Source organism: Aphanomyces astaci (assembly GCF_000520075.1).
Source record: "Aphanomyces astaci strain APO3 unplaced genomic scaffold supercont1.17, whole genome shotgun sequence".
NCBI classification, from domain to species: Eukaryota; Oomycota; class Saprolegniomycetes; order Saprolegniales; family Verrucalvaceae; genus Aphanomyces; species Aphanomyces astaci.
Window position 1 is genome coordinate 675,459 of NW_009798280.1, and position 24,104 is coordinate 699,562.

Genomic DNA, 24,104 nt, shown 5'->3' on the forward strand with positions numbered 1-24,104 from the left:
ATATTTATGGTTTTTAAATTGAAACTTCATTCATTTACGTAGTAAAAAATATTAAAGTACTTCGTTGTTCTCCCTTAAAATTGATTGTTTAAAATGAATTTGAAATACGTTCGTGAGTAGCGCCTGTTCGATCTTTGGTGGCAATTCCAAAAGGTCAGAAGATCCACCCTTCACCACGACTTCAGTCATGCGACCCCTCGCTTTCGTCGTCGTGGCATCGACCACCATTGACTTGTGCATGGCCGAGTGCTGGCTACGCAGCGATGGAGTACGCATCTGTAGCTCGGACGGGCTAGAATGGCTCGCGATGTGGTGGTTTTGGTTTGCCGTTCTTTTCTTTCTCTGCGCTTGCACCGGAGGTTCCTACATCTACCACCGGCGGTACGACACTCCCTCGACCGTTCTACGTGGTATTCACTCGGTGTTTATATTGTAGGCACTTGAGCTCTCTTTACCAGCAAGGATTTGTCACGTACTCTGAGCCGTTGATCCTCAACGACAACCTCACCAACCATGGCATCAACTCGGCACATTCGAATGACCGCCACCTTGGCTCTTCTCCGTCGATCCAAAAGATATTTTATCGTTAATGCAATCAATGCAACTGTCTGGTGTGCGCTTCACAATACAATAGCGCTGGCTGGTCGTTTCGTGAGATTTGGCTACCGAGAGCAGACTCAAGGGTAGTACGTATGCACTGGTAGTCGTGAAAGGCTAGGGTTGATGGCTCTTCACCACTTGGCTTCGAAACCACACTTCATACATGACGACTGGTCGTAAACGAACACATACCTACACTAGTTTCAGTAGTTAGCAATCTTATTGCCAAATTAACTTATGCCCGCATGGTGTATATTCACAATGTAAACCTGGTGTCGCATAGTCTGTTTTAATTGAGAATTGCCTAGGATTCTTGCGCGCTGGGGAGGATGCTGCCGCCGTCTTGGTCGGTTCCATCAGGCAACGTCCACGAGGTTTCTCCCGTCGATGGGTTGTAATAGTACGTGCAGTTGGTGGCGTCATCCAAGCACACCTGCCACTCTGTCGCATACGGAGCTACCGGAAGTGTCCATGACGTTTCGTTTGTGAGTCGGTTGTGGTAGTAAATGTTGCCGCCTTCGTCTGCCACCTCTTGCCACTCCGAGCTCAGAGAACCATACTCTCCATCGTTAGAAGATGGCGGTGGCACTTCTATAGGAAACATAGTTTCCAGCATGACTTCGTCAGCTTGCAGCTCCATGGGCTTGTCAACCACCACCGCTCCTACTCGCCAACCAACCAAGCACATTATATATTAAAACTTCAAACTCGACGTTATCGCAGACAGAATAGCACACATACCCGTCATGCGATTCGTGTACTGAATTTGGTTGTCGGCATCGTACGTTTCAATCCAATGCCGAGACCGCCGATCAAAGATACACGGGGGCTCGCCTACATGTATGGCATCATCGTGTTATAGGTTGAGATGATCGATGATGCAAGAAAATGCGAAACAAAATACGTCGACCAAATGCGAAATACAAACGGACCCATGTGCTCGAGGTAAACGTTCATGGCGTGCCACTTGGATTGGAAATGCGATGTGAGCTCTTTATGCGAATCGTAGCTTTTGCCCACACACAATTTGCACGGAAACGCATATTTGGGAAGGGCGTACGGGTTGTCGGCGTCCACGACTGTCTTGACCAAGTCGTCCCCAAAGTCATTGTACTCGATCACGCAAATGTCCTGATTGTCATAAATGATATATCATTTCCAGAATGATATATATATATCATGTCACAAAACGATATATATCATTCTCGAGATGATATATATCATCTGTTTTTTGCTTCGCCCGGGTGTCAACAACGTACGGTGGTAAGCGCGAGAATGACTTTGAGCTTCTTGACGCCGTACGCTTGCAAACTCAGACGTTTGTGGGTCACGTCTTCGTACAACTTGGTAAACTTGTGCAGTGGCACCGCGTCTTGATTCCGATCTAACACTTTTCGAATGTCCTTTTTCAAAATGCCAAACTGGTTGCGCAAGTTTTCGTCCGACGCAATGTGCAGTTTGAGCGCCTACGATACAACACACACGTCAAATTGCCCACATTACGATTATTTCACGGCCACTTTGCAATTGTCTAGACCCCCCCCACCTGCACTTTCTCGGCCAATTCCGCGTCCGCCGCCGCCCGCTCCGCCTCCATGCGCGCCTCGTCTTGAGGTGCGATCGGGTTGGCTTTGAACACTCGCCCCTGTTGTGTCGGCAGATCCTCCATCGAGTCCAATTCCTTGATGTCGTCCACGGTCTTTTGCAGTTGCGCCTCTTCTTTCTTGTAATAATCCAAGCTTTCCGACGTCGTGGCTAGGGCCGCAGCACATACTTTTGCGCTCGTTTGCAACTCGACTAACGTTGCTTGTTCGCGCTTTAACACGGCCTTGAGACTCTCCACCACTCGGAAATGACTCATGAGGCGGTTGTACACGGGAAATATCTCGCACGCTGCCTGGGCATACGCAAACGCCGCGCGCACCCACCCCACAATCTGCCGTCAAGTACACAAGTGATTATATACCCCAAATATGGTCATGTCACATGAAAGGAGAGTTGTACGTATTGTCAAGTCGATTCGAAATTGGTGTGGGGTGCTCAATCGAATTGAACAACACCAAATCGACAGACAATCGATCGACCAATCAAAGCCCATAACGCTAATCAAATGGCCAATCAAATTCATTATTCGACCAATTCAATACTGAATTAGTGTGTGACTGAAATTAGTGTGATACTGGGTAAGAATCGATCGATAGATTTGCCGAATCAGACCAAAAGTCCAAATGTTTTGGGTAAAAGGACAATATAATACCCAAATATGGTCATGTTAAATGCAAGGAGTTGTACTTACCACGGGGATGGCGGGGGACTGCATCGCGAGGCGGAGGTTGCCCTGGCGCAGGCGCGGATTGTGCACCACTTGCGTGACGCTCTGAAGCATTTGGTGACGCGCCCCTTCGGCAAATGAGTACACGTCGAACAGCGGCAGCACATACAGCGCTTTCACATCGTATTTGTGAATCAGACTTTCTTTGTCGCCCTAGGTGTATGACACTCAGACGTACAAATCAGATGAAGGGTCACACGGAATTCTGATGCAAACGAGTCATTGTTGTGGGCAAAGTATGCATCCTCATCGAATCAGATGGACACCACAGTCGAACCAGAAGGTCCACGACCATGTGATTAGGATCGAATCAGAACGCATCCACAACATCGGATTCCAGGAAGATTGTATCCGTGGACGAACCAACATCGCATTTTCCCCGCTGGACCCGAGCAACGTGAGCAAATCGTCCTGCTTGGGTTTGTATGGCACCCCTTGAAGGTCCATATTGCCTTTGAAATTCAACAGAATGGCAAACGCTTCCAACAGTGCCCGCATGTTGTCGTCCAACTTGCTCTTTCGTACCTAAAAGTACAAAACAATCGACGTCACCGATCACGTCACTCGTGCCATAGCTATGTTAAACGTACGCGATACCAATCCATGACTTCGATTTCGTTGAGCGCGAGCACTGCTTGCTTGTACTTGGCCTCGGTTTTCTATGTACACTATAAGACTCGTCTGTGACAGGGTTTTCCTCTTGGACGTACCCGAGGGTCGGCCTTCCAGAACCGCTCGATCTTGAGCTGCATGTCTTCTTCTTTCTCCAGCGCACAGTCCAGATCGATGGCGACGTCGCGCACCACCCGCGACTGATCTCGTACACTTCGGGCACTCACTTCGACGTCGTTGCGATGCCGTTCCATCGTCGCGACCAATTCCACGACCTTTTCAGAGACAATGTTGAGCTGGAGGACGGTGCGGTCCAGCACATCTGCGCCGACCATGACGCTTTGTGTCTTGGCGAGCAGCCTACCAAACCCCTTAAATACAGACGATTTCCCCCAGCAAGTTGTTGACCGCCTTGGGAATACACCAACGTACCTCACAATCGCTTTCACAAACGGGTCATCGGGGTCGACCCCCAGGGGTAAATTCGGCAACATCCCGGCCACCATAACCGCATATGGCGACTTGAACTTGGGTTTAATCAGCTCGATCTCTTGGCCAGTGTTGACTTGGTGAATGCGCGTAAAGTACTGGACAAACGTCAGTGTCGCATATTTGGTTACGGGGCGGGACAGCCACGTCGTGCGCTCGCCTAACCAAGGTTGGTCGGATCAGAATCAGATATAGACTATAGAATCACAACATATGCTTGGGGACGAGGATCCGGATCAGAATCAGGTAGACTGAACGAACCGTGCACCCACAGCCCCACGCGCATCACGGGCTCTGCACCTTCCTCCACCGAGGTCCGAGTGTAAAACTTGGCCTCTCCATGGGGCAAGTCGTCCACAAACGGGCCTTCGTATCGGTCGCCGTTCGGATACGTCAAGATACCTGCACCGTGTCGCTTGGTGTGGCCAAATTGGCCTGCATAGTGACGTCTATCGCTGTATTCGCAAGTGCCTATCGATGGGATTAGGAATCCAATGACACTGTTCAGAAGAACCCAGTGCGATTTCATTCCACGCATGCATAAAGTAGCAAAGGTCAAGTTGCCGTTGTAAGGGGCCTGAAAACACCACCAGATATGCGACATGTTCGTACCAGGGCCATCCAGCGACCCGTGCTCAAATAACCCAATGATGCGATCGCCAAACTCGTTTGTGCGGACGCCGTGGCCGTGCCACTTGCCATATTGAAACGACCCTTCGTATCTCGACTTGTCGTCGTACACGATTAACCCTACGCCCCATCGAACATAGCGTCACGACGACGACGAATACCGGATGGGGATAGGGGTAACTAACAAACTACCTTGGCCATGATACACGTCAGCGACCCAGTCCCCTTCGTAGCGCTCTCCCGACTCGTAAATTTCCACTCCATATCCATCTCGAACGCCATGGCTCCACTCGCCCACGTACTCCCCTGACGTTTGAGCCTTTTGCATAAACAACGTGCCTACACAATATCAAGCGTATGTTTTTATTTCATATATTATTGCATTTCACGGAAATCGATATGGCCCGTAGAATCAACCATTTACCGAATCCGTGGAAGACACCGTTGACAACTTCGCCCTTGTACCGGGTGTTCAAGTGAGGGCACTGGATCGTAAACGTGCCCGAGGCTGTGGGCGGTGTGAACTGATTGTTCACCTCGTCCCCTTCCCACTTGGTGCCATCCGGACACAGAAACGAGCCCCAGTGCGCGTCGACGTGCACCGTTTTGATTGGCTGCACCCACGACGGCTGCTCGTACGTAATGTCTTCAACCCATGGGCCTTCGTAAATAGATCCGTCGTTGAACTCTATTTTGACCTAAACACAACCACAAGTTGGATATATATGTTGTCCTGTACTCGCTTCTAGTGTAGCTTGACGTGTTATTACATCGCCGTGAATCAACCCATTCACAAACGAGCACTCCAAGCGCACGTATTTCGTCGGCGCTGTCGCCCGCGGCCTTTGTAGCCACATTGGCATGCCATCCCTACCATACACCAATTTTTTTGGTTCAACAACAAAGAGCGACCACACACATACGTGGCAAGCTTGGCAGCCTTCAATTCCTTCCGTTTTTGAATCGCAGCTTCTTCCTCCACGCCTTCAACTTCAACGTCGTGACGAACGAGCGACGCTAACGTCACGCCTTCCGCTTCCAGGTCCTTTTGGCGCCCACGTAGCAACCGTTCGTACAGCACTGGATCTGTGTTTGCAATTTGGAGCGCTTGATTGTTGGTGGTCACGGGCGAGTACAATTCGTCGTCGCCTGCCATCCATCCATTGTGAATGTTTCAATATATAATACATATATATCATAATGTTTCAATACATAATGTATATATATCATAATGTTGCAATGTAATATATATCATAATATTTCAATATATATATCAATATAATATATATCATAATGTTTCAATATAATATATATATATATATATATATTGTATAAATTTATATATTCATTATATATAACATATATATATTTATATCATATTGTTTCCATATTATATATATATTATATACATATTATTGAAACATTATGATATTATATATTATATAAACTTATATGTTTTATATATAAAATTTATATATTATATATAGATATTTGGTTTGCAAACAGCAAAGTGCACCTGTCCCAAGCAAACGTACCGCCATTTTCACGAATAGCCTGCCGCTCGTGAAACAAACTCAACTGTTCGTTCCGTAGCACCCTCAACTCGTGTTCATCCTTTTCCTGACTGTCGTACAGCCGTGCGATTTCCAATTCCGCTCGATGCCTCAACTGCATTTCCTTTAAATGTGCCTTGAGCCGCTTGAGTTGCCGCTCCCGCCCCGCCATCGCCCGGTCGTGGGCCTCGAGGATCTCCACCTGCTCGACGTTGTTGTTCATGAGCTCCACCAATTTGTCGTGTAGCGCCGTCGTGATCGCCGCGTCTTTTTCCATCACGAGGTGCGTTTGATGGCTTGACTGCGAAAGCAACGACCGTAGCTCGTTCATCTAACACATACGATACAATGAACCCTTAGACAAACGTACATGAATGGCTAGGATATGAAGACAGCAAAACCTTGACCACCAATTGCGTGAACGGCACCAACTCGGCCACGACCGCCGTGAGCCGAGCGATTTCCGCCTCCATTTTTGCTTTTGTGGCGATAAATTCCTTGTCGAACGCGTCCATGAGCTCTTGGATCAGCTCCTTCTTCTTGGTGGCGGTTTTCTTGTCTTTTTTCAACGACTGGCGCTGCCACGCTTCTTCGGCCGCGGCCAACCGGTTCGTCTTCATCTCAATGTACTCGACAAGTTCGGTCAGTTCGTGGGTCCACCCCGCGACTTTGAGCTTTGCGTCAGCAATGTATTGCACCAGTTGGTCCTTTAACTTCTGGAGCAGTGCCACTGCGTCGTCGCGCAGCTTTAAATTCACATCGGGGGATAAAAAGTCGACGCCAAACAAAGGGCTCGGGGGCGCCGATGCTGCCTCCAGGTGATTCCGCCGGCGCTGCACGCGATCGGTTTCCCGCACGAGGAGATGGTGCCGGTTGTGGGCTACACAATGTTATGATGATGATTCATTTGGTGTGTATATTATAATAAATGAGTGGTAAAGATAGGGGGACGTACAATAGGCTAGCCACGTCGTGACCGCGCCCTGATACTTTGTCTCTAAAAAGTACGCTTCGCCTTGATCGGCTTGGGGGTGGGTGGGGGGCATGAGATGCCGTCTGGGTTTTTTCAGGCAGTAGTTGGGCGACAGCTCAAAACTGCGCAGAAACAGCGGAATCGTCGCCTCGGTGACGGTCAGTTTGGTGTTGGTGCAGTGCCAGATGTGATACCGCAACGCTTGGTACGTAGCGCACGGCTGCGCACAGCTCGGAAACGGACACACGAGCGGGAGCCCATGGACCATCCCCATGTGCAAGTCCAACTCTGGCGACTTGTCAAACCGCAAAGTGCACACCATGCACGTGTGATGATGAATCCATTCACGCGTCGCTGCCTCTTCCTTCCGCATGCCCTCGACTTCCGCGGCTTCGATATCGGACGTGTCGACCGGGGGCGGTTCAAATGCAAACGCCAGATCGTGGCCAATGGCTACGGCAATATGAGATTGTTCAGAGCTATTTAACTAGTAGTACTAGAAAGTCGAGAACAAACCCATGGGTGGCTCCTGTAGCGACATGAGTGGACTTGCCAAGCCCACCCCGCGAGCGTTCTCGGCTTTGACGGTCAGCTTGAACTCGTCGTCCATGGAAATCGGCCCGATGGTCAGTTTGGCTTCCGGCGCGGCCAGCCGCCCAGTGATGGCGTCCCGCTTGCCGTGCACAAACAACTGACCCGTGGCGGAGGAGGTTTCCCAGTCCAAAATATACGCCTTGATGGCCGTGCCATTCTCAAACGGAATGTCCCACGTGACGTCGATCGCCCCTCCAACTCGCCACTTGCGGAATTCCAGGCGTTTTAGCTTGACTTCCTGTGGCTTTCCAGCATTCTCCAACGCGTCCAGTGCCTTTTGTTGCTTTTCTAGGTCGGTTTCGACCTCGTTGTCGTCGATTGCAGTCGTCGATTCATTGCCTTTTGAATCTGCGCGATTGTCAACTCGTTCGGAGGCGACTTTGTTTTCTGTACGACCTTGGACAGTGTTGGTCCATTCCCCTTTCTTCGACTCCACCTCGTCTTGTCCCGCCTCTCTGTCATCCTTGGCTTGAGCTTGTTCTGTGGCTTTTCCCTACAACAGTGTAAATCGCGATGCGTTGATAGCTAGAGTTGTCATCACCTCGTCAACCACTTCGGATGAGGACTCTCCACTCGGTTGAGACGACGGCACCTTTTTGGGTCGGTTTTTCTTTGGAATGAGCTGAACGAGCTCCACCGAGTAGTCGGACGCCATGAGCACGTCGGCAGTGTACTTTGCCCCAAGCCCCACGTCTAGCGCTACGACTGTGCCTTCATGCCACGCACCGTCGTCCAATTCTAGCTCGATTTTCGTCCCCAGCGCCAAAAACGTCAGTGCATTCTTCATGCTCGGCACGATCTCGACCCCCATGACCATCTCGGGCGGTTGGGCCTACAACAGGAATGAACTCGGTTCAACCAATTCCAAACCATTCAACTAAACTAACTAAACCCTCTTCTGATTGTACCTGCAACTCCCTCAACACAACCCCGTGTTTGACCATTTTGGCCTTGAGCTCATGCATCCTCCCCATGACCTCTTCTTCGGCTGCAAACACCGTATGCATTTCCGCCATACGTTGAGCTTCCTCTGCTTCCCATCGTGCCTTTTGCTTCTTCATGGCGTCTTCAATCTCGCTGAGCTTGGCGTGGCGCTGGGCGTACCCATATGGCCCTTCCTTGGCCCTTAAGTCGTTGTACTCTTCCTGCCGCACATGTATGGTCGCCCTTAAGCGTTCCTCTCGATCTTTTTGCCGCATGGCGCGCACAATCGTCAACGCTTTGAACTTGGCTTCTATCGAGTGTTTGGAGTCCCATTTCTTGTCACCCCCAATGCCTTCGAGGAACTTGGCTACCCCCCAACCGTGGGGGATCAGCTTCGTGGTCACCGACGAGGATGGATGGTCCAGCAGCGTCTTGTTGTTGGCCGCGACGAACACGCCGTGGACGACCGCCCACCCATCCGAATTCGTGTACGCGCTATGTTTCAGCTGTTCCAGCTGGACTTGTTGGACGTATATGTTTTTCTGCTCAAATGTTCGAACAAAATCGACACCCCCGAGGAATCTAACAGCAAGTCAAGACGGCGTGCTACTGAATCAAGACACGCATTTGCCACGGAGGAAAGAGTAACTGTATACATGTTCACGATAGACAGACTTGGTGAACATCAAGTTGGTTGTCCAGACGAAATATTGTAGCTATGGGGGCACCACAAACATTTACCGTGCGAGCTTGGCCCAGCCTTTGGCCGCAATAGCCTGTGCCAAGGCTACGTTGGTGCAATTGCGCAGTCGTCGCAGCGGTCGAAAGAGTAATTTGTCCAACACGTTGTGAAATCGGAATGGCATCAACTCGTTCGCAAAGTCCCCTGGGCCGTTGAACACGATGGCTTCCAGCGTCGCAAACGCGTGCTTAACCTCTGCGCGCTTGGCTGATGCTTGTTCAAACTTGTCTTGGAGGATCGAAAGCGCCAGGGGGGTGTCTGGGAGCCCTCTAAAGGCAAAAGACCATAAGTGCAAGTCCAATTCGTGTTTAGACGGAGGCAGTTTTACTTGGGGGTCGATGTCAGCAGACGGAGACGGTGGAGCACGCAGGCCGTGCGTTGGTTGGCCATCCCCAATGTTGTGAGCAACCGAACCAACAAAGCGTCCCTTCGTGCCGTGACTACGCCCTGAGTCTGCAGTTCTAGCTGATATTGGACACGAGCTAAGTACACTCGCGCGGCGCACTGAATGGTCCGCGCAGCTAGGAAGAACTTGGTCTCTAGACGGATTTTATCTGCATACGCTGCCAAGCTCGCCTTCCACTCGGCTGTGATGTGCACGGGGGCGTCAAAATACAGGGGGGGGATTTTGTAAAACACGGGCTTGGGGGCTTCAATGGGCGTGGCTTGGGTGAACAGCGGCAAAAACTCGAGGACCCCGTCGCTGTCCATCTTGATCTCTGCCATTTGAATCTCCGAGTCGGCGTCGTCTTGGACGTGGAGAACGTACGCGGTCTCCCCGCATCGGGGGTGGCCGGCGAGAATCACCCGCACCGAGTCGCCGTGGGTGACGGGGGTGAGGTTGACATGACTCGCCAAAGACATTTCCGCCGCTTCGATCTGTTGTTTCAACGCTTTCACCTCGGCGCTGGTGAGCGTCGCCTTGTTCTTGGCCTTGGCTTCCTTGGCAATGGCCTGCATGCGAAGAAAGTACCTTGTGAACGAAATAAAGTCCGTTTTGATTTCGCCCAGCAGCGTCCCCATGTCCATCACAAACGTCGACGGATCCAACCCAAAAACCCTTAGAAACGACCGAAACAGCGCTTGTGTCTCCCGCGTGTGCGCCGTGAGCGTCCGCAGCCGCTTCGACTCGAGGTTTCGACGCGCGTATATTTGAAGGATCGTCGCACGATGCCGCCGCTTGGCGCAGATCTTCCGCCGTGCCAGCTTACCTCGAAAGGCGGCTTGCACCCGCAGCGCACATCGTCGCAGGCGCAGAAATTCCTGTTGCTTTGCAAACCACTTGCGCGCCTAGAGTGGCAAGATATATCGTGTGGTTAATCATACTTAGGACTGTACACTCCACGCAGAAATGTAAATGATACCATGTAACCCCGGCCGATGCGTTGAATTTCAGTGGCCGCAGCATGTCGACGTCGTTCAAGGTCTTCGCGGTCGCGTCGTCGTTGTTCAGCTTGGATCACCATCATCTACATTGGGTTGTTTGGTTGTCATGTTTCCCGAATCTTCATAGACCCAACCACCCAACCAGCACAAAATACTGTAGGGGGATGGGCTTAGGGGATAGTGGGGGGGAGTTCTTACCTCTTGCAGCTGACGGCGTTGCTGTTGCTTTCGAATGTACACCATTTTACGCAGCTGTTGGTAGAACGACCGGCCGGCTTTGCCTCGCCAAGTGCGTTGAATGAGCAAAATCATGTTCAACTGCTGCCGGTACACTGCCGCCGCCGCGTCTTCGGCCTCCATCGCATCCCATTCCACCTCCATTTTCTTGTACTCCCGCAGCCGCCGCCGTCGAGTCGCTTGGCGGAGCAGCAGACGCGCAAACCGCCCGCGCCAAGCTCGCTGCAGGGATACCGCCGCCCAAATGTAGAGAAAGTAGTGATTCTCCGTGTCGTGGCGACTGAGCACCCCTCGCCACAGGGCCTAATGTGTTTGTATATTTTCTTATTCTTGATAATATTATTCCAGCGGCGAAGTAGGAGCTTACTTGAATCGTGGTCGCCGAGTGCATTTCGAGGCGTCGCATCGCTTGGTATCGAAGCCACAGTCGAAAACAACTTTCGACGCAATGGCTTTGCATGCGACTTCGCATCTATCAGATATATGTATTATATATATATTGGTTTCAGGCATAAAATTTACAATCATCGACACTGCTGTGATATATATTAAGCAGTTTCGGAACAAATAACAAAGAAATCACCGACCCATTGGGATTAGGAATATACTAGTGCATATATATATATGTACCTGGGCCACAAGGTACTTCATGTCTTGTGCATGCTGCCGCCACGCTAGAAACACACGAAGGACCACCGCTCCGCGAAAGAATGCAAGTGCACGCCTATACAAATCACAACGTTAGAACTGGATGTTCATTTCCCATTAATCGTTCAACTAACCCTGCAATGGCCTTGGCATAGAGCTTTTCTTCTGCGTACTCTCGCCAATGGGCCACAGCATTCAATAGTCCCTGATACGAAAGTCGCGAGTATATGAGACTTGGGATTCATTCATTGCCTGTCGGGGATACGCACGAGATTTTGCATCCGATGAGCAACGCGCAGTTGTTTGGCTTTCTCGTCGTGGCTCATGGCCACTGCTTGCCGCCACGCACCAAAGCACTTGAACACGACGTTGCCCTGAAAGTGCAGCGACGCCCGCTTGATCGCACGTCGGCGTGCCACGTAATGCTGCCACGCCAACCACACATGATATTGAGTCCGATGGGCCAGTCGCGCCATCAACCTTTTGGACTTTTCATGTCGCCGCTACATGCAACACGGTGAACAAGATGGAATCAATAAAATTTGCAGACCACGTACCTTGCGCTCATTGACGCGAACTTTCCACGTGCGGAATGCCCACGCTTCGACTTTCTACCACCGAAGAATATCATTGTGAAAAGTACAATCAATAGTACGGATTTATAAAATGTGCAAAGTGCTGTGTTCCACATTATAAAATATATGAATAACTGTTGCGTTTACGTACATTGGCAAAGATGGCAGCCGTGGCTTTGATGACAAACAGTCGCTCGTGTTGAATGAACACTTTCCATCGCTTGAGTACATTGCGGAGGTAGAATCCGTGGGCTTTTTTCGTTTGAAATAGTTGTCTTGACGAATTGTGGGTTTCCAATGCTACCGTATTCATCCTACACATTTACATATATTGTCAAATCGATTCGAAACTGGAGCCCTCGGGAGAATCTAATGTCTTAGAGAATCATCGATTAAAGAACCGTTGAGCCAATGAAATCACGTCATGAAATTTCTACCAATCCAAACGTTTGACCCCTCCGCATTGGGCAAAACCAATATGTACTCATATAGTATATATTATGTACAAGATTAAATAGGATCAAATGGATTCGAATGCTATTGGGTGAAATGACTCTCAAGTCCAAATATTTGGGTGAAATGAGACGGAATAGATATATAATACACTTTCACTACTCCCAGCAACATATACCCCAATTTTTTTTACTAATACATACAATGATAGGGGCAACGTACCATACAACGACGATGGTTTTGCGATACCACTTGGCCAATTCAACTTGCAATTTCCAGTGCCGGAAGCGTTTGGGAACTGTTTGCGCTGACCACAGCCCTTTGGCTTTGGCCAAACTGGCTTGCTTTTGACTTACAACAGCCCGCCAACTGGTAAACACACCGCGCAACGTCTTGTCCGACCATAAACGCATGGCTTTCAGTGTCGCAGACGACTGCCACGCCTAATGTCGTTCACGATATGGTGTGGTTGACGACTTGCTTGCTGCGAAACGGAAAGATTCGTACCGCGTCGCGCTCTGCCATCTCAGCGCGATGCGTTGCCTTCCATGCTCCAAAAGTGAGCACGAGACACCGTTTGGTCCAGAACAGCGTCGCACGGGTCATTCGTCGTCTCATATTATGTTTGCGGTACCACCGCTGAATATGGCGCACCGATCGAAGCTTGTAACGCATCAACAAGACGGCCTGTCGTCGATCTAATACACAATACACGGATCAATAAATTACTTCATATGTTTGGTACTAAGTTTTTGTGTGTGGATGGTTCAATGCATGCGCCTCTGGAGGGTAATAATACATATAATATATATATATATATATGAATGGGTTCGTGGACAGACAAGGGGTCACAACAACGATGCGTAGTAGTAACCTCGATAGGCTCGGAAGCCTCGTTGAATCCGCAAAATACATCGCGACGATTCCACCAAGTGCGATTGAAACTTGAACTGGTTCCCGGACGTGACAACGCCCGTCATGTACAGTTGCTGGATCATCCTGGCGGCGCTGTGTTGCTTTCGGGCGAGTTGGACCAGTTGGCTAAAAACCTTCCACATTCCAGTGTAACGAGAGGGGGACACCTCCATCGTTGCTGCCGGGGGCTGTTGACGGTGACGCACATGCAGCTGGAGGCGATGCTTCGTTCTTGCCATGACATCCAAGTCGTCGGGGGTGATACAACTGCAGTCGGTCACACACACCCGGGTCATAGCTTTGCACGATCGGAACAGTTGCCGCAGTACTGCGCCAGACACCCGTCCCGCGCCCTTTAGTTCCAGGGATTCCAACCGCCAGCACTTTGCACCGAGGACTTGCACCCCAGAGTCGTCGAGTTGGGGGGTCGACAGTGTCAACGAGATGAGGGAAGGGGGAAAGAACGCAGTGCTGTCGGAAGTGACGACGTCGCTCGCCAGATGAAGCGACCGGAGTTTCGTGAGGGCGCGCAGAGGGTACAGTGCGTTCGTGTTGATGGACGCGCAGTGGCACAGGTGGAGCTCCGTCAAGTGCTGACGCGACTGCCGTGCGAGGGAAATCAGAGCTTGGGGGGGTAAGTTTGGAATGGACCCCAGACGCAGCCGTTTTAAATGAGTGCAGCGCTTGCAAATGCGTTCCCAATGTCCTGGCGGAACAGCCGTGTCTACTTGACTCACCACGAGCGTCGAAACGTGTCGGCAGTGCTCGACAATCGCGGCAATTGAGCCGGCTTGGATATCAGGGCACTGCGATAGCTTGAGGGTCACCCACGGGCGGGTGCGTGGCGCTGCAAGCACAGCCACTACCGCACTACACTCTCATAAAGCCAGTGAAATGGTTGAGTTTTGGTGTCATGGTTCGAGCTGCATACGGGTCTGTGATAAGGGGGCAATTGTGCAAAATCAGCTTTTGAAGGTGTGCGCTGCCTTGGAGCGTCTTGAAGCCTTTGTCGGTGATGTTACTGCAGTCTGTCAGGTTAAGCGATCGCAAATAGGGACAGCCAGCTGTGATCCTGCGCCAATTGCCATGAGATAATCTTGTGTCAATCAGAGAAATAGAAGGATTGGCTGCACCATGAAAGTGCCAGTCCTGTGATGCCGTCGCATCCTGTGAGATCGAGTTTGTCTATCTTGTAGGCCACTCCAACAGCTTGCGTAAACGATTGAGGCGGGTGAACAAGCGATTCAAACTGCAAACACGATATATCATGACTAGTCGCCCTCGTTGCAGTAGTAGAACAAGGGGCAAAGTAGTACCGCAGCGTCAGTGAGCTGTCGCGCAAAGCGTAAGCGCAGCACCCGCACAGACGTAGCTTTGGCTAGGGCTAAAGCTGCCACCACGTTGTCGGTTGTTTGCTAGTTCAAGCGTCATAGTCCATACCATCGACACCCAAGTGAATCAACATGGGTGATAAAAAAAGGACGAGAAGTACCTTGGTCAGATCCGACAAGTTTAACGAAATCAAAGTTCGGCCATAGGTCTAGAATCGAGGGTAGGCATGATCATGACAATGTAAAGTAACAAACGATGATAGTACTGAAGCAAGCTGCGTGATGGCTCGTTCACTAAGGTAGGTACAACCGGCCACGGAGACGGAAACCAGTCGGGGGATTTTTTTCATGACGAGCGCGAGGCCAGGGTCCGTGATGTAGCAGCAGTGGCTCAGTTCCAAGGTGGTGAGGCGGGGGAAGGCCGACGAGATCACTCGCAGCAGATCTAGACGACACAAATGTCGACGAAGGTGGCTACTATTCGGACACACTACCATCGGTAACATCGCGGCTTTTGCCCAAGTGCAGCTGCTCCAGCAGCGGACAGACACTTCCAATCGTTTTATAAGCAGTCGTCTACAATCGCTAGTTGAGTGCTTCGAATGGATATGAGACACGTACGGGGACTCCAGTGACTTGGTTCAAGATCAACGTCGTGAGCCGGGGACATTTGGAAAAGCAACCATGGACCACTAATGCAAATCTTGGCTGACATATTTGAACCTTCAGTTGGTAGACATACCTGGCACGGCAATGTCGCCTTGCAATCCCGTCAAGTTAAGCGACGTACACGCACTTGTCAGGTGTTTGGTCAGCTGGGCTAACAGTGAGTTGCCGTCCATGACAGTCCACGCAGACAAGTCGATGGTCGCACGGGGGGTGTTGCTGAAGGGTTCGTAGAATATATACGGCACAATGTCATCTACAAAGAACCAACGATGTCTCACATTTACGATACGTTGCCTGAGAGAGAGAGAGTGATCTACCATCAAATGCCACTGTGCGTTCACTTGGCTGACACATTTGATTGGATACGTGTTGGTGTTGTTCTCGAACTGTCGCTTCGGACGAAACTGGTCGTCGGGCAGTGGGCACAGCCTCACGTGCCGTGTCGGTGGCGCTCTTGGCTCGATAACGATGCACTCTGTAATGTCAACAAGTTGTCAGTGTCATATATATACGATATGTTCAAAGTGTACTTTTGAATGTCGTGGAGCAAGGAGGCAATCTCGCCTTTGTGTGTAGCCAATCTACATCCGACGACGGTTAGGATTAGAGTGCACTTGTGATACACCTTGGATGTACCTGTCTACTTTGTCCAAATTGGGGAGATTCGGGGGCAACGACACGCGCTGCTTTGGTGAGGTTGATGGCAGGTGGCGCTTTCGTTTCACCTGGGAGGAGGATGCCAGTTCGTCGTGTGTTTCAATGGCCATTCGACGATGGCTGGACAGGTCTAGCTTGGGCCACTTCCGTTCGTCTTTGGTTTGCTCGGATTGGATCCACGCGTCAAATGCTACAGCGCAGTCAGCATCCAAAGCGGCTGGGGTTGACAGCGTTGCTGGTGGTGGTGGTTGCAAGGGCGCTGCTAGGGAAGGCCCTCGACGTTGCTTTTGCTTGACAGGGGACCCTTGAGGTTGTTTCGGTTGGGCCGCCCCTTTGGTAAACTCAATCGATCGCTTCATACCAGTACGATTGTGGCTGCTAGTGGATCATGCGTGCAAGTGGCGTGAATCTGAAACGCCATTATTCGATCCACAGTTGATGAAAGGTCGTGGCAGGATACTATTATCCCAAATAATTTGACCGCATTTGACCTGCTAGCAGGTTAATATGACCTTTTCAGTTTGACATAATGCAGTGTACTTTTTTTGGCAATTCCAGGGTTAACATGTAAATTCATTGCTTAAAAATTTCTCACGCTTAAATAACGTCTAAAGTACGCCGCAGTATCTTGACTGTGAATAACTGTTGGGTGCGTTGTTTAACATGTAAAGTTACTTCACAATAATGCGATGATTGGTTGGTTTTACAGGCACTTTTTCCTAAAACAAGTTGTTGGCGCCGTTTTTATTCTGGCAATTACCTCGTACAGGTCGTCGCTTGCTTTTACGAAAAGCAGAAATTTCCTACAGTAATTGACTCCCCCTACTGCACATGACCTCCCATCCGTGATCATTAGAAACATTAACTACTCCGAGTAATTTATAACGTTAACTAGTTAGGGATATAGCTACTGTAGTTCACATATGCTAGCTACATGCCTTCTCATACCGCTTGTCTTAATGGTGTCGTCGAATGCGGCGCTGTTTGGTGGTGGAGATGTTAGTTTGGGTCATTTCGTCCAGGTCAATGCAATACGAATAAAACCCCGACTGAACAATGCGACGGTTGTACGCAGAGTTGGCTTGGTGCGTCTGCCACAGCAGCTCCGTCTGGGTCGTGCCTTCCGCAGTGTACGGGTACCACCCCGTAGCCTTGCCGTCCACGAAGTTGTCCATGTAATACTCCCATTGGCCGCTCGCACCCGCCTCATAGTCGACGCGAAGCAGGTCATACTTGCCGTCGAGTTGGGCGAACGAAGCGCGATTGGCCCACGCTTGGGCCGTTTTGTCGTGGAATTTTGCCTCGAACAAGCCTTGGGCTTCGATCAAGGTAGGGAACGGCCCCTCCATTTGAGTTTGGCCGAGCGTTCCAGTGCGCCCCCAACGCGTAAACGAGTAGTAAACAGGTGGCGCAAACAGCGAACCCATCCCTTGGATGACTTGGAGAATGTAAAACTTGTCCATGTTTTGAGCCAGGTCCACCAACACGAGCGACGCGTCCATGTAGTCCCCAGAAGGCGTTGTAGCGACGCAAGGCGAAGACAGGGCAAGGCCAGCGCACAACTTGATGGCCTCAGCGTCGACTTGGCCACGTGTTGCCGGTGTGGAGTTAGAAGCCAAAGGAAACTTGGCTCGACGGGCGGCTGGCTCACGACCCTTTGACAGCTTCTTGGTTGAAGTTGGCATGAATAGGGCGGGCGCAGACTCGTGCTTTGAAGTCATCTTCACGGAGCGGCGGCGTCTGCGGTACATCTTGCGAGGTTTCCATGTAAGGCACCAAATGCAGGAGCACGTGGTGGATCGTAGAGGCTTTGCAGTTGCGCGCGTAGGACGGGACGACATGCTGCGGGTAGTGACGGCCATTGTTGTCGTTGCTTGGAAAATGAATTGTGGATGTGCCTGAGCTATTTTTGCGTTCAACTTGACATGTTTTGCATTTCAAAAGTACAGTGTACAAGTGCACCTTTGAGTGTTGGTCAAAGTCACTTTGTCGTAGTATTTGTATGTCAATCAACAAGGTACGGAGTGATGGTCTGCCTTTTCCAGTTTTGGCAAATCCTCTTACAACTACTTACAGTACATACTTATTTGAAGTACTCACACTTTGCCTTGCTCTGCTAAAGTGTACTAGTACTACCTATTCGAAATGACCATTGACAATTAACTCTACACAGGAGAACGAAGCCAACGGGAATTGAGTTTTTACCCAAATTTGGACTTTTGTGCTGATCCGTGAAATCCATCGATCATCGATTATTCGTTGTACTGATGTTTGTATGTAAAATGTAGTCTTGTTAGGCGATTGGAATCACACTAATTTCTGGCACACACTAATTCAATGTTTGAGATGGTTTTCTGCAATCTGATTGGCTAAATCCTTCTGGCGATTCTTCGGTACATTTGGTTGTGTTGATTCATTCTCCATGTCGCAGCCACTCCAGTTTAGAATAAACAATATTCATTTAACAACAGCTCTCAGTCATCTTGTTCGTTGGGGTGGCTAACATTGCCATCTGACGTCGGCACTTGGGACGGGAGTTCAGGCACCGTTCCTTGGCTCTTGGTTTCTTCATCATCTCCGCTCTTCTCCTCGTCGTAGTTATGCAACACTGCCGACACCTCACTGGACTCGTCATGCTCTGTGAGTTGCCACGTCGGAACGTCGTCGTCCACGTCGTTGTAAAACGTCTCCAAATCTTCATCCGGTTGAATCGCCATCTCAATCGACTCGAGCGATCCCACGTCATAGTTTTGGCTCGCTAATATATTACAAACTCCCTTCATTCACAACCATGGCGGCGCAATATATATATATCTATTGGACATGACTGTACGTACCTAGCACGGGAGCATGACCTTGGTATGTCACTATCGTGTGGTATGTGTGTAGGTCTTTGGCGAACGCGTCGCCCAACGCCCGTTGCCTACAACGATACCCGTCCCCATGAGACGACCCACAACACCCCAGGAAATACTCATTTTCATCTATTCATTTCATAAAACACCCCATACTACGAACGAAATATACAATTTCATCTATTCATTTAATACAACTATATAATGCACCATTTCATCTATTCATTTAATACAACTATATATTGCACAATTTCATCTATTCATTTAATACAACACCCCCCATACTACGAACGAACTGCACACATTCATCTATTCATTTAATTCAACACCCCCATACTACGAAGGAAATCCACATGTTCATCTATTCATTTAATACCTTTCGACATAACGTTGGTTCATTCGCTGCTGCTTCTCCACCAACGTCATGTGCTCGAATTGTTCTAGTTCTGTTTGCTACACAAAAGATATGCCAAATGGATATGTACGACAGGGGGTCGTCCAAGTGTCCAATATGGATATGGATGGCCATTGGACAATCGAGGTGGACGACACATCGAGATGAATCATGGACACATCGAGGAAAGATGGGGGTACCTGCTCCATGGCAAATGTAGCGTTCTCAATCACCAATTGCTCTTCAGTCTTGGACCTATCCAAAGCCCCATGTGAACATGCAACGGAATCTAAACGCATGGCGGAAACGATTCTGCGCATGATGATATGGACGTACATGAGCAGCTGTTCGACTTCTTCCATGAGCGTGACCAACGACGCAATCGAGTTCCTACATCAGCCATCGCCGTCAGAGCAGTGGACACGTCCGTGGCGTCAAGACGAACCGTACCGAATGGATCGAATGCCGTCCTTGATGTGCGCAATGTTTTGAAAGTTGTGCTGGAGGAACATCACGCTCTGAGCTTCTGCCGTGACCCGTCGTCGCGTCGTAGTGAATACGTCCGACAGCTTCTCCCCGCTACGTAAGTGACGATGAGGCGATGAATGGAAAAATGTCGACGATGTACGGACTTACGTCTCCACGAGCGCGTGATGTCCCACCAAGACTTGTTGCTGTCGATGTACAAAGGAAGCGAAGAAAGGTCCCCCCGCCACTTCATCTGGCTCCTTCGTCCCCAGGACCGAAGCAGGTGTTGTCGGTCCAGATGTGGTCGACTTGGCGACGGTCGAGACAACGTTGGTCGCGGCTGCCGCCACCGCCGTCAACCGTTCGGACGCACTGTTCATGTTGATGTTCATCTGGATGCGCTGCTTGTTCATCTCTGCGCTATGCTCCTCCAGGGTGCTCTTGAGCTGCTTTCCGCCTTCCAGCATCCGATTCTTCAACGTCCCCAACATGACACCACTGGTCGGTCGATCGCACAAACGGAAATGAACGATAAATAGAGCAAATTGCAAATCATCGTAAAATCATGGTTTTTAATCTCCAATACATTTCGCAAGTTTGTGTTGTCGAAATATTAATCTCTCACCAAAATGGAGTCAAAGTTCCACCAAATGACCCACATGCAAAAACGCTAAAGGGGCGTGGCGGCTGCTTGGAGCTCATCTCACACCGCAGACTGCACAAAGTGCATGCATGACGCACGGACAAGCGCCATCATGGATGGGCCTCTCGGAACGAGTCATGTCCCCCACTTCATCATGACGGTAAGCTGAGCTACGTCTATCAGCGTCAGCCCTTGAATGTTTATATTTCCCGTCGATCTGATCTTTGGGCTGCATATCGATGTGACCGCCTCACAACCGCACTTCTAAGCACGAACGAAGTCTAAACACTTTTGGTGAGCCTCCCATAGTGTACGTACCAACCACGGTGTGAGTCCCAATTCCGATGTCTATTTTTGGCATTCAGCGTTCCATACACAGACACCCTGTTGCATCGCTTTCACAATTCTGGCACGTTCGGTTGACCGGGTGCCAACACGACGTTTTTTGCAGCTCAGTTGGCATGGAGCCTCCAGTTGCAGGCACGTATGCTGAGGATAGGCTAGCGCATGACGAGGTCCCGTCACTGCCGTCGCTTGCTTGTAGTGGCGATGGCACCACCATCCTAGCCTCATCGTCGTTTCGGGTGATGCCTCCTCCATCTACCATACCTTTCCGTCGTGGGAAGCTTCATCTCGATGATATATTGGTCCTGGTAGCTTGCCCGACCGAGCTGGATCGCCACGACAAAGGTGCCCATTCATCGCAAAGTTATCCACCCCGCGAGCGAGTGGAAGGCGGAGCTGCTGTTGCCTCTGGCCCGACCGATCGCGCAGCTCGAAGTGATGACCAAGCCCAAAGTGATCCAGCTCTTGGTCGTGTACTACCTGTTTGCGTTTGCATTTTTGCCCATCATCGCGCTGGACACGTCGTCCACTGTGGTGGCCACTTCGCCCTTCTCGTGCACAGGCGACGGATGCCGCCATGTGCTCGCTCACACCCGCGTGTCTCCTTTCTGCACGCACATGTCGCTGGTCGTGTCGGCTCTTTCCCCGGCGTTGGTGGCTTTGGCTTCTGACGCCCCCCCGTTTGCCACGGCCACGCTCTCGATAGAATCGATACACAATGGACCGTCGCAGTCGCAGTCGTTTACGAATTGGACCACCACGACCACCTCGTCCGGAATCACGACGGTGGAGAGTCCGCCCTTTGCCGTCGACTACGACACGTTGTTCGGCGTGGACATCAACCTCTACTCTGCCGTGAACGTCGACCTTGCCCTCGACTCGTCGCGGCACGTCCCGCCGCTTGAAACGCTCACCATGACGTGGCACCAGTATTTCGTCTCGCCCTACGTCACCTTGTACTGTTCGAGCACGGTCATGGCTGTCGACGTGGTGTCCCTTGGCTACTTTGTGCACCGCGTGCGGATGTTCCGGAGCTCGCAGCCCCACGTGTCGCTGCCCCAGTGGTGGTGGATTCCGTGCCTGCTCCTTTCGCTCATGCTGCAAATCCAGATCCCGTTTGCTATCGCCCAATTCGTGTTTACGATGGCGGGGGCGGCCATGCCCCAGGCGCTGTTGCAGCTCAGCTTTTGGCTGTACCTTGTGGGCAAGAACACGACTCGGTTCTTTGTCTTGTGCTTTGCCGACGGGATGGACCGCACGTCCGACAACACCCTCAATACATCGGACAAGAATAGCACCGTTCGGTTTTACGTGGTCAAAGCGGCCACCGTGGCCGTCCTCACGATCGCCCAGGGGGTCAACTACGAGTGGGTGCTCAGCCAACATGTCACAGATGTACTAGTGCTCGTGATCACGGTACTGGAATTCTGTACCCAGGGCGTGATGGTATTGTGGTACTGGGTGCGTCGAGGGCGGGAGATTCGAACATTTCCGTACAAAACAGCAAAGTTCCGGTATGTTACGTATGGCGTGCTGTCGTTTTTGGTGGTACCGGAGGCGATCGGGTCGTTGATCACGTTGATGAAACGGACGACGGGGACGCACTCGACCCCGACCGCGAAAAGCCTGGCGTGGCTGGCGGCGCTTGTTCGGTTGCAAGCATTTGCGTGGATGGTGCTCAAGTGCTACCTCCCCCTCAAGGCGTCCCAACTGTTGCAGACATCCCCCGAGCACCGGTCTGTAGCTCTAGACGACGAAGCGGATGGTGCCCCCTCCTCGGCCTTCCGAACGTTCAATCTCACGACCGCCGTGACGATGCTTAATTGCAGCGTCACGTGTTACTTTGACGATGGTTCATCGGGTTCCCCCGATCTTGGCATCCCCATGACAACGGAAAGCTCGAGCCGAGGGGGTCTTCCCCCCACTTTCCCTCGACAGCCCCCGTCTCCATCCTCGTTTGGACGCCTTGGTCACGACATCATCCACCCAACTGCATACAACATATCGGTCCTCCAGGTGTTCCACGACGCCGTGACCGACACGAACGCCTTGTTATTGCACGATCGAGAATCCGACCGGTACATTTTGAGCTTTCGGGGCACGGGGAGCCTGAAGAACGGCCTGACGGACCTCAAGTCTCGGCAAGTGTTGTTTCCTGGCATGCAGTTTAAAGCCCAGCGGGGCGACTTGAAGCGGCGATACCACCGCAGCGACGTATATGTCCATGTGGGGTTTCTGCAGGCGTACATGGCGCTGCAAGTCGACCTCCACGACGCCGTGCGTCGGCTTCCCCGACCGACCAACCAACCGCTGCAGCTGTTTTGCACGGGCCATAGCCTCGGGGGGGCACTCGCTACTTTGTGTGCGCTCGATATGGCGCTAGCCCAACCAAACGTGGCTGTAACCATGTACAACTTTGGCAGTCCGCGCGTTGGCAACCATACGTTTCAAATGTTGTTCAACGCAACCGTCTGTGGGTTTCGCGTTGTGAACGACGGCGACGTGGTAACGCAACTGCCCAAACGCGACTACACGGGCGTGGATCGAAGCGGCGTGGGCATTTACAAACACGTGGGCGTGGAAGTGGTGCTGCTGTCTCCCGGCCGCCAAGTCGACGGCCACCATTCATTTCGAGGAATTGTGGTCGCCCCCACGATCGTCGATCGAGTGTTTGTGTTGGCCATGCGGACCAAGTTGTCCAGTCATGGGCTGGAGAGCTATCGCCAGAGCTTCCGATCGCTGATTGCCCACGAACCAGCCTTTGATGAGGCTACGTTGATTAGTTATCTGAACGATGCAGACAAAAACCAAACGGGTCACGACACTGCCGTGAATCGAGTTGCCCCGAAAGGAATGACATATGACGACGAAGTTGAAGAAGACGACTTGACTGACGGGGACGACACGTCGATGCTGCCTACAGAAATGCTAGAAGTGTTGGTCGATGTCGTGCAAGAACAAGTGCAAACAACTGTCATACGCGACGACGAATAGAGGATAAAGCTTTATCCCTTGAAAGGTTCATGAATGAAGGCTTTTCTTCTTGTTGGAATTGCACCGCATACACACTATTTTATAG

At 50.9% G+C, this 24,104-nt stretch overlaps 5 protein-coding genes across 7 annotated transcripts; 2 read left to right on the forward strand and 3 right to left on the reverse strand.

Annotated features, from left to right (window-relative positions):
- The first annotated feature begins 116 nt into the window (after positions 1 to 116).
- Positions 117 to 709, forward strand: H257_08070 (hypothetical protein). Its single transcript, XM_009833844.1, has 2 exons — positions 117 to 381; positions 437 to 709. Exons 1-2 carry the CDS (start codon positions 188 to 190, stop codon positions 588 to 590), a joined length of 348 nt encoding a protein of 115 aa, XP_009832146.1. The 5' UTR covers positions 117 to 187; the 3' UTR covers positions 591 to 709.
- A 16-nt stretch (positions 710 to 725) lies between these two features.
- H257_08071 lies at positions 726 to 16,679 on the reverse strand (the record flags this gene model as incomplete). 2 transcript variants are annotated; one of them, XM_009833846.1, is made up of 47 exons in its annotated part: positions 726 to 797; positions 870 to 1,263; positions 1,342 to 1,434; positions 1,533 to 1,731; positions 1,860 to 2,066; positions 2,147 to 2,536; positions 2,897 to 3,085; positions 3,296 to 3,457; positions 3,523 to 3,591; positions 3,643 to 3,904; positions 3,977 to 4,193; positions 4,295 to 4,504; positions 4,646 to 4,783; positions 4,856 to 5,002; positions 5,088 to 5,361; positions 5,434 to 5,533; positions 5,587 to 5,812; positions 6,199 to 6,547; positions 6,618 to 7,096; positions 7,172 to 7,642; positions 7,706 to 8,276; positions 8,325 to 8,615; positions 8,692 to 9,289; positions 9,449 to 9,718; positions 9,778 to 10,739; positions 10,814 to 10,918; positions 11,034 to 11,375; positions 11,440 to 11,544; positions 11,703 to 11,796; positions 11,855 to 11,925; positions 11,990 to 12,223; positions 12,278 to 12,331; positions 12,447 to 12,609; positions 12,971 to 13,191; positions 13,256 to 13,446; positions 13,623 to 14,533; positions 14,595 to 14,735; positions 14,797 to 14,912; positions 14,980 to 15,078; positions 15,156 to 15,203; positions 15,261 to 15,439; positions 15,489 to 15,570; positions 15,616 to 15,686; positions 15,737 to 15,916; positions 15,981 to 16,138; positions 16,194 to 16,244; positions 16,300 to 16,679. In XM_009833846.1, the coding sequence occupies 46 exons, from the start codon at positions 16,677 to 16,679 to the stop codon at positions 905 to 907; spliced, it is 11,229 nt and encodes a 3,742-aa protein (XP_009832148.1). In that variant the 3' UTR covers positions 726 to 797; positions 870 to 904. The 2 variants fall into 2 exon arrangements, with proteins under 2 accessions (XP_009832148.1, XP_009832147.1); XM_009833845.1 differs by lacking the exon at positions 726 to 797 and having other exon boundaries at positions 812 to 1,263.
- Positions 16,680 to 17,146: 467 nt separating this feature from the next.
- On the reverse strand, positions 17,147 to 18,200 carry H257_08072 (hypothetical protein). The gene has a single exon (XM_009833847.1). It carries the CDS (start codon positions 18,180 to 18,182, stop codon positions 17,277 to 17,279), a length of 906 nt encoding a protein of 301 aa, XP_009832149.1. The 5' UTR covers positions 18,183 to 18,200; the 3' UTR covers positions 17,147 to 17,276.
- A 555-nt stretch (positions 18,201 to 18,755) lies between these two features.
- Positions 18,756 to 20,584, reverse strand: H257_08073. Of its 2 annotated transcripts, XM_009833849.1 has the most exons (7): positions 20,206 to 20,584; positions 20,020 to 20,148; positions 19,906 to 19,959; positions 19,770 to 19,824; positions 19,552 to 19,628; positions 19,158 to 19,243; positions 18,756 to 19,078 (listed from the first exon to the last, which is right to left on the reverse strand). In XM_009833849.1, the coding sequence occupies exons 1-7, from the start codon at positions 20,526 to 20,528 to the stop codon at positions 18,795 to 18,797; spliced, it is 1,008 nt and encodes a 335-aa protein (XP_009832151.1). In that variant the 5' UTR covers positions 20,529 to 20,584; the 3' UTR covers positions 18,756 to 18,794. The 2 variants fall into 2 exon arrangements, with proteins under 2 accessions (XP_009832151.1, XP_009832150.1); XM_009833848.1 differs by having other exon boundaries at positions 18,756 to 19,243.
- Positions 20,585 to 21,065: 481 nt separating this feature from the next.
- Positions 21,066 to 24,068, forward strand: H257_08074 (hypothetical protein). The gene is made up of 2 exons (XM_009833850.1): positions 21,066 to 21,264; positions 21,338 to 24,068. The coding sequence occupies exons 1-2, from the start codon at positions 21,142 to 21,144 to the stop codon at positions 24,017 to 24,019; spliced, it is 2,805 nt and encodes a 934-aa protein (XP_009832152.1). The 5' UTR covers positions 21,066 to 21,141; the 3' UTR covers positions 24,020 to 24,068.
- Positions 24,069 to 24,104: the final 36 nt, after the last annotated feature.

Coding starts and splice junctions, on each gene's coding strand:
- H257_08070 (XM_009833844.1), top strand. CDS start 188: ATGCGACCCCTCGCTTTCGTCGTCGTGGCATCGACCACCATTGACTTG. Junction 382..436: donor TCCTACATCTACCACCGGCG/GTACGACACTCC, acceptor TTTATATTGTAG/GCACTTGAGCTCTCTTTACC.
- H257_08072 (XM_009833847.1), bottom strand. CDS start 18,182: ATGGCCGTCACTACCCGCAGCATGTCGTCCCGTCCTACGCGCGCAACT.
- H257_08073 (XM_009833849.1), bottom strand. CDS start 20,528: ATGTTGGGGACGTTGAAGAATCGGATGCTGGAAGGCGGAAAGCAGCTC. Junction 19,629..19,769: donor CTACATTTGCCATGGAGCAG/GTACCCCCATCT, acceptor TCTTTTGTGTAG/CAAACAGAACTAGAACAATT. Junction 19,079..19,157: donor AGGTCATGCTCCCGTGCTAG/GTACGTACAGTC, acceptor GTAATATATTAG/CGAGCCAAAACTATGACGTG.
- H257_08074 (XM_009833850.1), top strand. CDS start 21,142: ATGGAGCCTCCAGTTGCAGGCACGTATGCTGAGGATAGGCTAGCGCAT. Junction 21,265..21,337: donor TAGCCTCATCGTCGTTTCGG/GTGATGCCTCCT, acceptor TGGTCCTGGTAG/CTTGCCCGACCGAGCTGGAT.